The sequence below is a fragment of the Lonchura striata genome, chromosome 5 (genome assembly GCF_050655825.1).
Source record: "Lonchura striata isolate lonStrDom1 chromosome 5, ASM5065582v1, whole genome shotgun sequence".
Classification (NCBI taxonomy): domain Eukaryota; kingdom Metazoa; phylum Chordata; class Aves; order Passeriformes; family Estrildidae; genus Lonchura; species Lonchura striata.
In genome coordinates, this window is record NC_140707.1 from 12,883,698 (window position 1) to 12,897,209 (window position 13,512).

General features: G+C 48.2%; 1 protein-coding gene across 31 annotated transcripts in view; it reads left to right on the plus strand.

The window, feature by feature from the left end:
- Positions 1-2,634: 2,634 nt before the first annotated feature.
- The window catches only part of LOC146767243 (uncharacterized), a 494,975-nt gene continuing 484,097 nt past the window's right edge, over positions 2,635-13,512 (plus strand). For 10 of the 31 annotated variants that reach the window (XR_014955358.1, XR_014955363.1, XR_014955362.1 and 7 more), the window contains exons 1-6: positions 7,724-8,236; positions 8,315-8,356; positions 8,444-8,757; positions 8,838-9,596; positions 9,670-10,004; positions 10,085-10,750. Coding sequence is in view for 21 of the 31 variants with exons in the window: in XM_085579781.1 (XP_085435907.1) it covers positions 9,352-9,476; positions 9,549-9,596; positions 9,684-9,851; positions 9,924-9,939 (357 nt within the window). In the remaining 10 variants the exon portion in view is untranslated. The other 21 variants (XM_085579760.1, XM_085579761.1, XM_085579759.1 and 18 more) reach the window with 19 other exon arrangements.

Sequence of the window (13,512 nt, forward strand, 5' to 3'; positions counted from 1 at the left end):
ACTGACGGGGTTTTGTTCCTAAACACAAGAAAAGTTTTATTCCAGTGCCACACTCAAGCGTAGCAGTGGGGCCGTGTGCGTGGCTGATCCAGCAGATGGGGCAGCGTCTTCATAAAGTAAATATATAGTAGCAGTCCTTAAGGATGTGGCCCTTCTGGGAGTGCTTGCATGTTTATGTATCAAAACCATTTACAGAGAGGGAGGGCCCTTTTAATGCCGTTGAACTGCTATGGAAAAATTTTGGTTTCAAGACCATTTAATTAAGGTTAATGAAGTCTGGGACTTGGGCACTGTATCTCGTGCAGTAACGCACGTCTCTGTTCTTGATAGATGTCTTCCATTTGCAACAGTAGTTACATACTGGGGACTCAAATCCCCATTGTCCCCATGCCTTCAGAGTAGGGCAGGCTCTTGTCTTAATTTTACATTATAATCCTTTCCAAATGGAGACATAATGACATAATTCATTGTTGCATTTTGAAACAGTGTGGTCAGCGTGAGGATTTGATCGAGCAGTTCCACTCTTCCAAAAGTACTAAGGTGCTTGCAGATATTTGATATTGAGCTATTTTGGCTCTCAATTGCAAAATGAATAGGTCAGGCAAGGCCTTTGAAAGGAACTTAATAGATACATCTCACAGTCACAGAGAAGCAGGAAACTCTTCTGCTAAAATGAGACTGGGTTTATGAAAGGTCACAGTTAACCTTTTAAAGTAAGTTTTTGCAGGTCTGCAGAGCAAATACTGCATTTTTAATGGGTATGGGTAGAATCTCTGTTTTACTGATAATGCTCCAAGTTTTATTTCTTCTCCAAATTGTAACAGAGCTTCTTGTAAGCTAAGCAGCCAGCCTTAAGGCTTTTGCTTTATTGCTTCATTGCTTCATAGTGAACTACTGAAATAGCAAGACATTGAGCAGTAAGTACAAGAAGCAGCATAAGCTGCCAAAATAGCAGCAAAATACTTTATTACTGTTGTTATTATTATTACTATTGGTGACTTTTAAGTGCTGTCATCATTTTTTCAGAGACTGTTGTGACACAAATAGCCACCCAAGTTGGCTTAACTTAAAAGTTCATTTTGTTTGCCTCTATAAGCACCAATCACTTACAAATTTAGGGAAGGGTCTAAAAAGGACTTCATATAGATACCGGTGTAGGTGGGTGTACAGGTGTCTGTACATATTTAGCTATCTATTTATCTATCTTTACATACAGATATATGAAACATTTATAATAACTATACTTTCCTCCATTCCTAAGCTTCTCCCAGAAGTGCTTTTCTGCTGTATTTGGTGTTGCACATGTGACACAGGGGATGGGTTAGAAACCTCTGGTGGGGAGACAGGAGTTCAAATGCAGTCTTGGGCCTGGCATCTAAATCAAAACAAGCTTCTTCCAGGCTCCTAAAGCTTGCTCTGAGCCAACAGACACTTCTCTAGGCTACGTGGGCTGGGGTTCTCAGTAAATAAGTGACAGTGTCATTACATCATATGGAAAGTTTAGATTGGGAAAGCTGAAATTGTCCTCGCTAAACGTTGGCATGTCCTTGTATTTGGTAACGTAGAGGCCCAGAGGATGTTTGTCATTGAGTATCAGAGCAGGAAGGAATGCAGGGTGGGGTCAGGACAGGATCTGCACCCTGTTATGCTCCTGCCCTGACAGAAGCTCAGCAAGCTCCTGTTGCTCCGTCAGGCCCCTGCAGGAAAGCTTTGAACAATGGTCAATGCAGGAGAGATGTCACAGGTGATGGAGCATGTTTGTGCCAAGGCACAATGCAGAAGTGAGCCCTGGCTCCAGTGAATGCCACGTATTTTATGAGTTTTCAGTGTGTTTTCAAAAGTATCCCTTGGAATGCAGAACTGAGGACTAAAACTAATAGCAGGCTCTGTCAGTACTGAGTGGTTTACACTGTAATGGTAGAATTCAGTGGCCTCTTCACTTCAAAGGTGTCAACTGAAAGATGTTGCAATGAAAAAGAGGTGGAGATGAACAGTGCTTTGAGAGAGCAGAAATGAAGGTTGCGGGCAATACTGAAGAAGAAGCAGATGCAGGTGGTGAGGGAGTTGGGTTTTTGCGAGAAGAGAGTGTTTCTCAGGAGCAGAGAGCCAGCGGGCTCTCCGGGGACAGCAGTGCTGGGGATGAGGGGAGTCTGTGCCCTGCACAGCTCCCTGGCCCCGTGATGGAGAGTTGTCCCAGTGGCTGTAGCTTGGGGGCCGAGTCTCCATCCTCTCAGCTTACCATGGGAGCCTATCCCAGCCCAGCAGAGCTGCTGGAAATCTCCCTGTATTCGTGCAAGAGCAGCTGTCCATGCAGAATATAGCTCTGGCTTTGGGGGAGTTCATTAGAACATATAATTCAAAACCAAAGAAACTCTCCAGACCTGAAGGCCGATAGGAAATCAGACAGAGTCAGGGTGCCACCAGGTGTAAGGACACTTTCCCTCTGTGTCTCCCTTCTCCCTCTTGTTCTCTCCCCCATTCCTTTTCCATTTTCCTTCCTCCTTCTGTGTCGGCGAGCCGAGCTTTGCCGAAGAGGCGAATGGAGGCGAATGCGGCAGGAAATAGCCGAGCGTGGCCGAAAGTAGCCGAAGCTGGCCGAGGAGCCGAGTGCAGCCGAACGGAGCCGAGCTCTGCCGAGCGCAGCAGCCCGGGCGGGGCGGAGCCGGGGCGGAGCCGGGGCGCCGGGAGGATCCCCTCCTGTCCCTCTCTCTCCCGCTCCATGCTCCTGCCCGTGTTCAGTTACCTCTCTTTCCCTCGTTTCCGTGTCCCCCCCAAACCCGGCTCCTTCCTGTCCTGTCCCTGCCCCGCTGCTCCGTTCCATTCCCCCTCTCTCCCTCCTCTGTGCCCCGTCCCTCTTGCTGCCCTGCCGGCCTTTCCCTTCCCCGCCCGCTTTCCTCCGCAGCCCGACCTCCCTCCCCGCCCTTCCGCATGTCCCGCTCTCCCTCCTCTCTTCCCGTCGCCCCTTCGCATCTTTCCCCCGCAGCCGTGGAGCTCGGGGCGCCTGCCAAAATGAAGACCTGTCAAATCCTAGCTCTTGCCTTTTGTTTAACGTGTTCTTACTTCCTACTTATGTCATCACAGAAAGCAAGGAAAGAAGAAATGTGACTGGTTCCCACTATTGCTCCGTGCAGGCATTTTTAAAGGCTGCTGTACTTCTGTCCTCTTTTTCCCCTCCAAGCTTGACTTTTCCCCTCCTTTTTCGAGGTCTGCTGCTTTGGGTGTCCCAAGCAGGGCTGGGTTCTTCGGCAGGGGTCTTAGGACTCGCTACTGCTTCTGCTTTTTGCGAAGGTGTATCAAAGTGTGCCGGCAAAAGGACTGTTTTGTCCAGGGGAAAGCTTTCTCTCAATGACCATCAATGCACGTACGTGTTTTAATCGTGTACCCAGATGGATTAGGAAAAGCCGACACCCGTAGCAGATTTCTGTTGGATCTGTGTCTGTGAGAAGTGGGCTGTGTGCTGGAGACAGAGAGACGCTGTTGGAGAGTGGCAACAGCGGCAGGTGTGAGCTGTGAGGATGAGGAGGGCTCAGAGCAGCCCCAAGTGTGAGCTGTTAGCATGATGAGGAGGGGGCGGCTCCTCCGGCAGCTGATTTAGGGGGTTTTCCTCGCATCGCTTTTGCACGGAGCTGCTGGAGGAGAGGAGTTTATGGGGGGCTCCCGGGGCTGTCTCCTGGAAGGACGGTGGGTGCTTCGCACAGGGTCCGGGGGATCACCTGGAAAACCACCTGGATAAGTGGAGCCTTGCTCAGAGGAGGAGCCGAGGGACAAACCTTTATGCCGAGAAGCAGCAGCCGAGCAGGTGAGCCGGTGCGCCTTTTCAGCCGGGGCTTTTCTCCTTTCCCTTTGAAACTTCGTCTTCCTGAGGTTGAATTGGAGGGGGCAGTCCTGTTGTCCCGCCTTTTAAGGGGTTTGGACTGAGGTAAGAAGCCCCCTTTTGCCATCGTTTGAGGCAAGCCGCTTCTTTTCTTCTCTTCTAGGGGACGCAGTTGAAGGGAAGCCTACATTTCCGTGCCCTCGTTGGGGTGAGGTGAGCGCCGGAGCGTGGCGTCAGTGTCGGGGCTTCAGAGGAAGGGAGCTGCAGCCGTGGCAGCGCTGGCAGGGCGGGGATCGGGCTGTGCCGCTGCATTCGGGGCGCTTCTTCTGCCCCCGGCCCGGCAGCGAAGGGTCCGGCGCGGAGCCCTGCCGGCAGTGCCGGGGCTGGCCGGGGCGGAAGGGGAGCTGGGCGCGGCTGGGCTGCCGCGGGCCCGCCGGAGCCGCGCCGGTGCGAGCCGTGCGGAGCCGAGCGGAGCTTTGGCCGGGCCGGCGGGCGGGGGAGGCGGCGCGGGCGGGGCCGGTGCCGGCCGGTGCCGCCGCTCCGGGCGCGGGGCTCGGGCGCCGCCGGGGCCCCCCAGGCGCGGTGCCGGCCCCGCCGGGCCGGGGGCAGCGGGCGGGGGTCTCCCGGCGCGGCGCCGCCTCTGCCTGCCGGAGGAGCCGCTTTCCTGCCGGAGCCGCGCTGCGCCCGGGGCCGGGAGCGCGGCTTCGCATCTTCCAGCCTCCCTCGCTGCGCTGGTTTTGAGGCGCTCCTGAGGAATGTTTTGGGTCGTTTTCTTTTGTTCGTAGTTGGTGTAGGAGAAGGGTCACGGTGTACTTGTTGGTTGTTACGGTTCTTGGTTCAGGTGCTGTGACAAGGGTTTTTTTGGATTGAGTTGGTTGTTGGATTTTTTTTTTTTTTTTTTGTGCGATATGTTGGATGTTTTGTTTGGATTATTCTCATGTTGTGAAAATATAATTGTAGTTATCTTCTTAAAGGATATGTTTTTTTAAGGTTTACACTGATTTTTATGGGTCGTAGCATGAAGTACAGGGTTGGTTTTTAATTAGGATGTGGTGGCTTTTATTAGCATGAGTATGTAGTGTTAGTTTTGGTGGGCTTGAGGTAGTGTGCTGTAGTGAATTAGTGAGGTTTTTTTTTTAATCTTGGTAATTGCATTTTTTAAATTTTCCTATAGTGATTTTATTTATTTGGTTTGTTTAATTGTTGTGGACGTTTTATTGTTACCGGTAATTTGGGACTTATTGTTTGTGGTTACATTTCTCTTTTGGTGATGTGTTTATTTCTAGGTGGTATTTGTATTTTGATGGTTTGAGGCATTATGGGTTTATTGAGTTAGGAATAATTTTTTTGTTGTTACTGTATTTATTTGGGTTTTTGTTTCAGTTTGATGTATTTGTTGGTTGCTTTTTATCAGTGTTTTTTTTAGGAACTTGTGTATTTATACAGTGGATTTTTTTAGGTAGTTATTTATTTGGGTGCTTCTCTTTTTATTGTCTAGTGGTTTAGGTTTTTGTTAATCTCCTTTATTAGTTTGGTTTTTAAAGCTAACTTAGCAGAATGCTGGTTACTCTTTGAGTTAGTGTAGAGGTATGGTTTTAATTTTTAGCAGCTTTCAGGGTCTGTTGTATGGTTTGAAGTTTAGTAAGTTGGTTGGGCTTCTTTTTCTAGTGGGTTTTGTGATTTGTTTTGTGGGTTTCTCTAGGGCTGTTTTTTATTTTTGTTTCATTTTTGTGATGTGTCTCACTGACAACTGTTAGTGAAAAGAGTGTGGTGTGGGGTTGTTTTTGCTGGTAGGTAGTTCTATGGTGGTGTATTTTTAGTTTCTGTTGTTTGTTTTTGGGTTTCTTTTGTTAAAGTTTTCATTTTGGGGTTAATTTGTAATTATTTTTAAGGTTTTAGGGCGATTGAGATTTTTTTTATATGGATGTCCTGTATGATAACAGTTAATTTATTTGCTTTATGTGGCATTGATGGAAGGGTAGAGGACATTTTTGTATAGAATGTGTATTTTAATCATAGTACTAAAATAATACCATGGTAAGAGGGGCTGTGTTTTATTGTTTGTTTCTGAGGTGGTTTGGCATTTTCTTATAAGTTGGGGTTTTTTTTTGTTGGCTCATGGAGCCATTCTGGCTGTTTTTGATTAAATTGGTGGGACTTTTATGCTTTTTGATTTTGCTTTCTTTTTTTTTTTTTTCTTTTTTGTGGTATAATAGTCTTTTAGAAGAATTTGGATGATTTAAAAAATATTTTTGTTATACTTTTCATCTAATGTTGTTGGATTATTACAGATGTTTTGGAGCTTTATTTTTTTGAAGTTTCATTTGGATGAATTTATGCTGGATGGTAGGACTGTGTTTTTATTTTTGGGGCAGTTGGTTGTAGGTGTATTGTATGTTTTTCAAGTGAAGGTAAATCGAGGTTTGTATTTGGTTGTTAGAGGAATGGAGAAAAATGTTTTGGTGATGTTAACAGTGGTGTGTTTTTTTGGGGTTTTTGATTTATAGTAAGTCTGGTACAGTAGTGTTTAATGGTGGAGTTCTTTAAGGTATGATAGTTTATAGTTAATTCTTATTGGTTTTAGATTTGTGTGTAGGTTAGAGGAGGTTATTGAAGGGTAAGTGGGTGTTTTAGATGAGTTTTAGTGTTTCAGTTTATAGAGCATTTTTTGGATGGGAGTTACAGTATTTTGAGTTGTTTGGTGTCACTGGTGATGTATTGTTGAGGTGGTAAGAAGTATTTGTTGGGTTTTTTTAAAGAAGGTTTATTGTAGATAGTTTTAGATAGTTGTGGTGGGTTGCTTGATTGTTTTATGTTTTTTAGCCTTTTTGTAGTTATTTGAAATATGTTAGAGTTTTTTGCGTTTATTGAAATACTTGATTTTGAGGAAGTTCCTGTTTAGAATGTATGAATTTTTCTTGGCTTAAAATAAAAAATTTATATTCTAGTTATAGTGAGGATTATTTTTTTTTTTCTTTTCTTACTGCTATATTTTGTGATATTTGTGTTAGGTTAGTAGTAGGGATAGCTTTACTTTTATATGTTGAAACGAGGGTCGTGCGTACTGCTGTTCATAAAGGTTTAATATTTTTATGGTTCTGATGTGTTAGGTTAATGAATTTATAACGTTTACAAGACTTTTTTTTGTTTTTATTTCAATACAGGCAGGGTTTTCTTAGTTTTCGGGATTTGTTTGGCATAGATTTTAGAGGCGTAATTGAGGGGATAGGACAGGGTGTCTCTGTTAATCTATTTGGCAATTTGGATACTGCGTAAATAAAATTAATATTTTGGTAGGATTTTGGGGTTTTGTTAGTTTAATTATTTATGAATTTGTGTGCCTGCAGCTGTAGTGTCTCTGCTGCAAGTCTCAGTATCCATTCATGTTTGTGTGCGTCAGGCAGTCCACTCGTGTACCAGCGAGTCCCCCCTGCAAGCGGCCGCAGAGCCGCTCCTTCGCTCTCCTGGGAATTCGGGGAGCGGCACACAGCTCTGCGACGAAGCCTTGATCTTTGTCACTTGGAGGTGGCACCAGGGAGCCTCAGGAGCGGCCGAGGAGTTGCTGTAAGTCGGGGAACTACTAGTGAGGGGGACCAGGGTCCACTCGAGTTTTGGGAACGCCACCTCACCTCGCCTGCTCTTCAGCCAGGCAGACCCTGCCAGGAGGGCGTGGGCGAAGCGTGCGGCCCGAGGAGCCCGGCGTTCTCAGGAGAATAATGGTGAGCACAGAATTGCTCAGTTGTGGCTGCTGTGCGGCTGAGACCGTGCAGTGATGTTTGGGGTTCTCGATTGTAGCTGAGCACGGGACCACAGCCCGGTGACCATAGGACATTCCCCGCTGGCGAGGCAGCCTCCATTGCCAGGCGACATGGATTCTCATCCCCAGATCCTGAGAGATAAGTGGAGTGCTAAGGCCCACAGAGGGGGTGAAAGCGGGGTGCTGGGAGGGCATTTTGAATGAGCTTTGGGGGTGGGGATGTGCAAGAAGTGTCCCCTTAGATCAGCTAAAGGGAAAGTGTCTGTTTTGATCACAGTGCTGAGGTGCTCAGGGCAGAGCAGTTCCGATGAGTGTCCTGTCACTTGTCTCTGGTGCACTCTGTGTTCTTTGGGTCTCTCAGCTCTTTCTTCTCCTCAAAAGCTCTCTCTCCCTGTCCTGTGTCACGGGTGTCTGCACGTATTTGTCCCACAACTGCTCTGCCCTGCTGCATAGCCTGTAATAGCACAAGTCCTGGGGACTTGAAATTTGTCATTTGCAGGGTGTAGTTGGGCTCTAGATTGTATGGGGAGATTGACATAACGTGTTTGGTGATGCTAAGTTGTCCTGCAGCCGTTTGATACTAGTCCTAACTTCCTTTCAGATGCTGACAACTCCAATCAGTGGCAGAGAGCCCCAGTCCTGGGTGAGGGTGTTGCCATGATCAGGTCAGTCATTGTTTGCATTTGCAGGGGCAGCCTAAATGGTGACTGTGTTACAGCAGTGTTCTTTGCCTTTATTTTTAGGAGGTCCAGGCAGATAGCAGCAGTCAAGGCCCTGTGTGCCAGGTGAGCAGTGGACCAAAGCAGTTGTTTTTGCTCAGCTTTTAGTTTTTGGTGGAACTGTAAGCATCCACTGTTGTTTGTGTGCTTTAGGGAATCCACTCAGTGTACTTATACCTCTGTCTCCAACTGGCTGATGGACCGGGTTTCATGCACGTGTGGTCTTGCCAGAAGCATTACAGGACCCTGTGACAGAGCCTTCCAATTTTGCATTTCAAGGTCCCCTCCTGGTAACCCACAGGAATGGGCAAGGAGTTGTGGTGAGGCAGGGAAGAGGAGCGAGGGTACCCTCAAGTTGCAGCAATGCCATGTCACCTTGTCTGCCCTTAACCTAGGTGTGCCTTGAGATGACGGTGTCAGAATCCAAGCGCGCCTGAGGTGTGTGGCCCAAGACTTCTTGGGAGACGGTGAGTAGCAGAATTGTCAGGTTCTGGCCCATGTGCTGTTAAGGTAGTGCGCTGACGTTTGGTTTTCTTTCTCTTGGCAGAGAAAGAGATAACAGCCTGATGACAACTGGAACTTCCCAGACAGGCAGGAGGCCTCGTTCTGCACCTGATGGGGATTTGCATCCCCAGATATGTGCAAGATAAGTGGAGAGCTACAACCCACAGAGGGGATGGAAGAGGTGCCGGGTTGGGACTCCCCAGGAGGGGTTTTTGAGTCAGTTTTGGAGATGGGGATGTCCAAGAAGTGTCCCCTCAGATCAGCTAAAGGGAAAGTGTCTGTTTTGGTCACAGTGCTGAGGTGCTCAGGGCAGAGCAGTTCTGGTGTGTGTCCTGTCACTTGTCTCTGGTGCACTCTGTGTTCTTTGGGTCTCTCGGTCCTTTCTTCTCCTCAAAAGCTCTCTCTCCCTGTCCTGTGTCACGGGTGTCTGCACGTATTTGTCCCACAACTGCTCTGCCCTGCTGCATAGCCTGTAATAGCACAAGTCCTGGGGACTTGAAATTTGTCATTTGCAGGGTGTAGTTGGGCTCTAGATTGTATTAGGAGATTGCCTTAATATGTTTGGTGATGCTAAGTTGTCCTGCAGCCATTTGATACTAGTCCTAACTTCCTTTCAAGATGCTGACGACTCCAATCAGTGGCAGAGAGCCCCAGTCCTGGGTGAGGGTGTTGCCATGATCAGGTCAGTCGTTGTTTGCATTTGCAGGGGCAGCCTAAAGGGTGACTGTGTTACAGCAGTGTTCTTTGCCTTTAGTTTTAGGAGGTCCAGACAGTTAGCAGCAGTCAACGCCAAGTGTCCAAGGTGAGCAGTGGACAGAAACAGTTGGTTTTGCTCAGGTCTCAATTTTTGGTGCAATTCTAAGCATTTATTCTAGATTTTGTGCTTTAGGGAATCAACTCCGAGTGCGCATACCTCCGTTACCAACTGGCTGATGGACCAGGTTTCATGCCCTTGTGAGCTCGCTGGAAGCATTACAGGACCCTGTGATGGAGCCTTCCAATCCTGCATTTCAAGGTCCCATCCTGGTAGCCCTGAGGGAATGGCCAAGGTGTTGCGGTGAGTCGGGGAGGAATCAAATTCCACTCGTGTTTCAGCAATGCCATGTTGCCTTGTCTCCACTTAACCCAGGTGTCCCCTGCGATGACGGTGTCAGAATCCAAGCACGCCCAAAGCGTGAGGGCCAAGAACCTGGGCATTCTGAGGAGGATGGTGAGTAGCAGATTTACCAGGTTTTGGCTGATGTGCTGTTCAGATTGTGCACTGATGTTTAGTTTTCTTTCCCTTGGCAGACCAAGAGGTGACAGCTGGAACTTACCAGACAGGGAGATGGCGTTCTTCTGCACCCAACAGGGATTTGCATCCCCAGATATGTGCAAGATAAGTGGAGGGTTATGACCCACAGAGGGGCGTGATAAGCGAGGTGCAAGGTTGGGACTCCCCAGGAGGGGTTTTTCAGTCAGTTTGGAATTGGGGACGTCCAAGAAGTGTCTCCTTAGACCATCTAAAGGCGAAAAGTGTCTGTTTTGACCTTAGTGCTGAGGCATGCAGGGCAGAGCAGTTCCGATGAGTGTCCTGTCACATGTCTCTGGTGCACTCTGTGTTGTTTGGGTCTCTCGGTCCTTGCAGATATTCTTCTCATCAAGAGCTCTCTCTCCCTGTCCTGTCCCCTGGTTTGTCACATCCTGTCCTGTGTCACGGGTGTCTGCACGTATTTGTCCCACAACTGCTCTGCCCTGCTGCATAGCCTGTAATAGCACAAGTCCTGGGGACTTGAAATTTGTCATTTGCAGGGTGTAGTTGGGCTCTAGATTGTATTAGGAGATTGCCTTAATATGTTTGGTGCTGTTAAGTTGTCCTGCAGCTGTTTGACACTAGTCCTAACTTCTTTCAGATGCAGACAGTATAGGTCAGTGGCAGAGGGCCCCATTGTTGCGTGAGGATTTTCCCATGATCAGGTCAGTCATTGTTTGCATTTGCAGGGGCAGCCTGAATGGTGACCATGTTACAGCAGTGTTCTTTGCCTTTATTTTTAGGTGGTCCAGGCAGATAGCAGCAGTCAAGGCCAAGTGTGCCAGGTGAGCAATGGACCAAAGGAGTTTTTTGCTCAGCTTTTAGTTTTTGGTGGAACTGTAAGCATCCACTGTTGTTTGTGTGCTTTAGGGAATCCACTCAGAGTACTTATACCTCTGTCTCCAACTGGCTGATGGACCAGTTTTCATGCACGTGTGGTCTTGCCAGAAGCATTACAGGACCCTGTGACAGAGCTTTCCAATTTTGCATTTCAAGGACCCTTCCTGGTAACCCACAGGAATGGGCAAGGAGTTGTGGTGAGGCAGGGAAGAGGAGCGAGGGTACCCTCAAGTTGCAGCAATGCCATGTCACCTTGTCTGCCCTTAACCTAGGTGTGCCTTGAGATGACGGTGTCAGAATCCAAGCGCGCCTGAGGTGTGTGGCCCAAGACTTCTTGGGAGACGGTGAGTAGCAGAATTGTCAGGTTCTGGCCCATGTGCTGTTAAGGTAGTGCGCTGACGTTTGGTTTTCTTTCTCTTGGCAGAGCAAGAGATAACAGCCTGATGACAACTGGAACTTCCCAGACAGGCAGGAGGCCTCGTTCTGCACCTGATGGGGATTTGCATCCCCAGATATGTGCAAGGTAAGTGGAGAGCTACAACCCACAGAGGGGATGGAGGAGGTGCCGGGTTGGGACTCCCCAGGAGGGGTTTTTTGAGTCAGTTTTGGAGATGGGGATGTCCAAGAAGTGTCCCCTTAGATCAGCTAAAGGGAAAGTGTCTGTTTTGATCACAGTGCTGAGGTGCTCAGGGCAGAGCAGTTCTGGTGTGTGTCCTGTCACTTGTCTCTGGTGCACTCTGTGTTCTTTGGGTCTCTCGGTCCTTTCTTCTCCTCAAAAGCTCTCTCTCCCTGTCCTGTGTCACGGGTGTCTGCACGTATTTGTCCCACAACTGCTCTGCCCTGCTGCATAGCCTGTAATAGCACAAGTCCTGGGGACTTGAAATTTGTCATTTGCAGGGTGTAGTTGGGCTCTAGATTGTATTAGGAGATTGCCTTAATATGTTTGGTGCTGTTAAGTTGTCCTGCAGCCGTTTGACACTAGTCCTAACTTCCTTTCAGATGCAGACAGTTCAGGTCAGTGGCAGAGGGCCCCATTGTTGCGTGAGGATTTTCCCTTGAGCAGGTCAGTCATTGTTTGCATTTGCAGGGGCAGCCTGAATGGTGACCATGTTACAGCAGTGTTCTTTGCCTTTATTTTTAGGAGGTCCCGGCAGTTAGCAGCAGTCAAGGCCCTGTGTGCCAGGTGAGCAGTGGACAGAAGCAGTTGTTCTTGCTCAGGTTTCAGGTTTTGGTGCAATTGTAAGCATCCATTGTTGTTTGTGTGCTTTAGGGAATCCACTCAGCATATGCCAAGCCCCTGTCACCAACAGCTGATGGCCTGGATTTCCTGTGCTTGTGAGCTCTCGGGAAGTATTGCAGGACTCTGAGATGAAGCCTTGAAATTTTGTATTTTAAGATTGCATCAGAGTTGCCTTTGGCAATGGCTGAGGAGTTGTGGTGAGACGCCGAGGTAGGGAGGGGGAGCCAAGGTCCACTTAGTTTTCAGCAATGCCGAGTCTCTTTGTCTCTTCTTAACCCAGGCAGACCCTGCGATGACGGTGGCAGCCTCTGAGCCTGGCCAAAATGTGCGGCCCGAGCATTCTCAGGAGAATGGTGAGTAGCAGGATTGCTGGGTTTTGTCCATTGTGCAGCTAAGATCATGCAGTGATGTTTGGGGTTCTCGATTGTAGCTGAGCACGGGACCACAGCCCGGTGACCATAGGACATTCCCCGCAGGCGAGGCAGCCTCCATTGCCAGGCGACGTGGATTCTCATCCCCAGATGCCAGAGAGATAAGTGGAGGGCTAAGGCCCACAGAGGGGGTGAAAGCGGGGTGCTGGGAGGGCCTTTAGGATCAGCTTTGGGGGCAGGGATGTGCAAGAATTGTCCCCTTAGGCCAGCTAAAGGGAAAGTGACTGTTTTGATCACAGTGCTGAGGTGCTCAGGGCAGAGCAGTTCTGGTGTGTGTCCTGTCACTTGTCTCTGGTGCACTCTGTGTTCTTTGGGTCTCTCGGTCCTTTCTTCTCCTCAAAAGCTCTCTCTCCCTGTCCTGTGTCACGGGTGTCTGCACGTATTTGTCCCACAACTGCTCTGCCCTGCTGCATAGCCTGTAATAGCACAAGTCCTGGGGACTTGAAATTTGTCATTTGCAGGGTGTAGTTGGGCTCTAGATTGTATTAGGAGATTGACATAACATGTTTGGTGATGCTAAGTTGTCTTGCAGCCGTTTGACACTAGTCCTAACTTAATTTCAGATGCTGACAGTTCAAATCTGTGGCAGAGAGCACTAGTCCTGGGGGAGGGTTTTCTTGTATCTTGTATCTCTGTCGGCTTACGTTGTATGCACTTATGTTGCACCTACCTGTGTCGGCTTCTATTGTATGTGTGCATGTTGCGCCTACCTATGTTGTCTTATGTTGTTTGTGCTTATACTGTATGTACCTACGTTGCCTTATGTTGTTTGTGCTTATACTGTATGTACCTACGTTGCCTTATGTTATATGCACCTCTGTTGTGGCAATTATGATCGGAGCTGCCTTGCCCGGGCACGTAGTCACGCTCAGGTAGAGCAGTTATAGAGCTTTGCCGTTCATCTGTTCTCTACGGG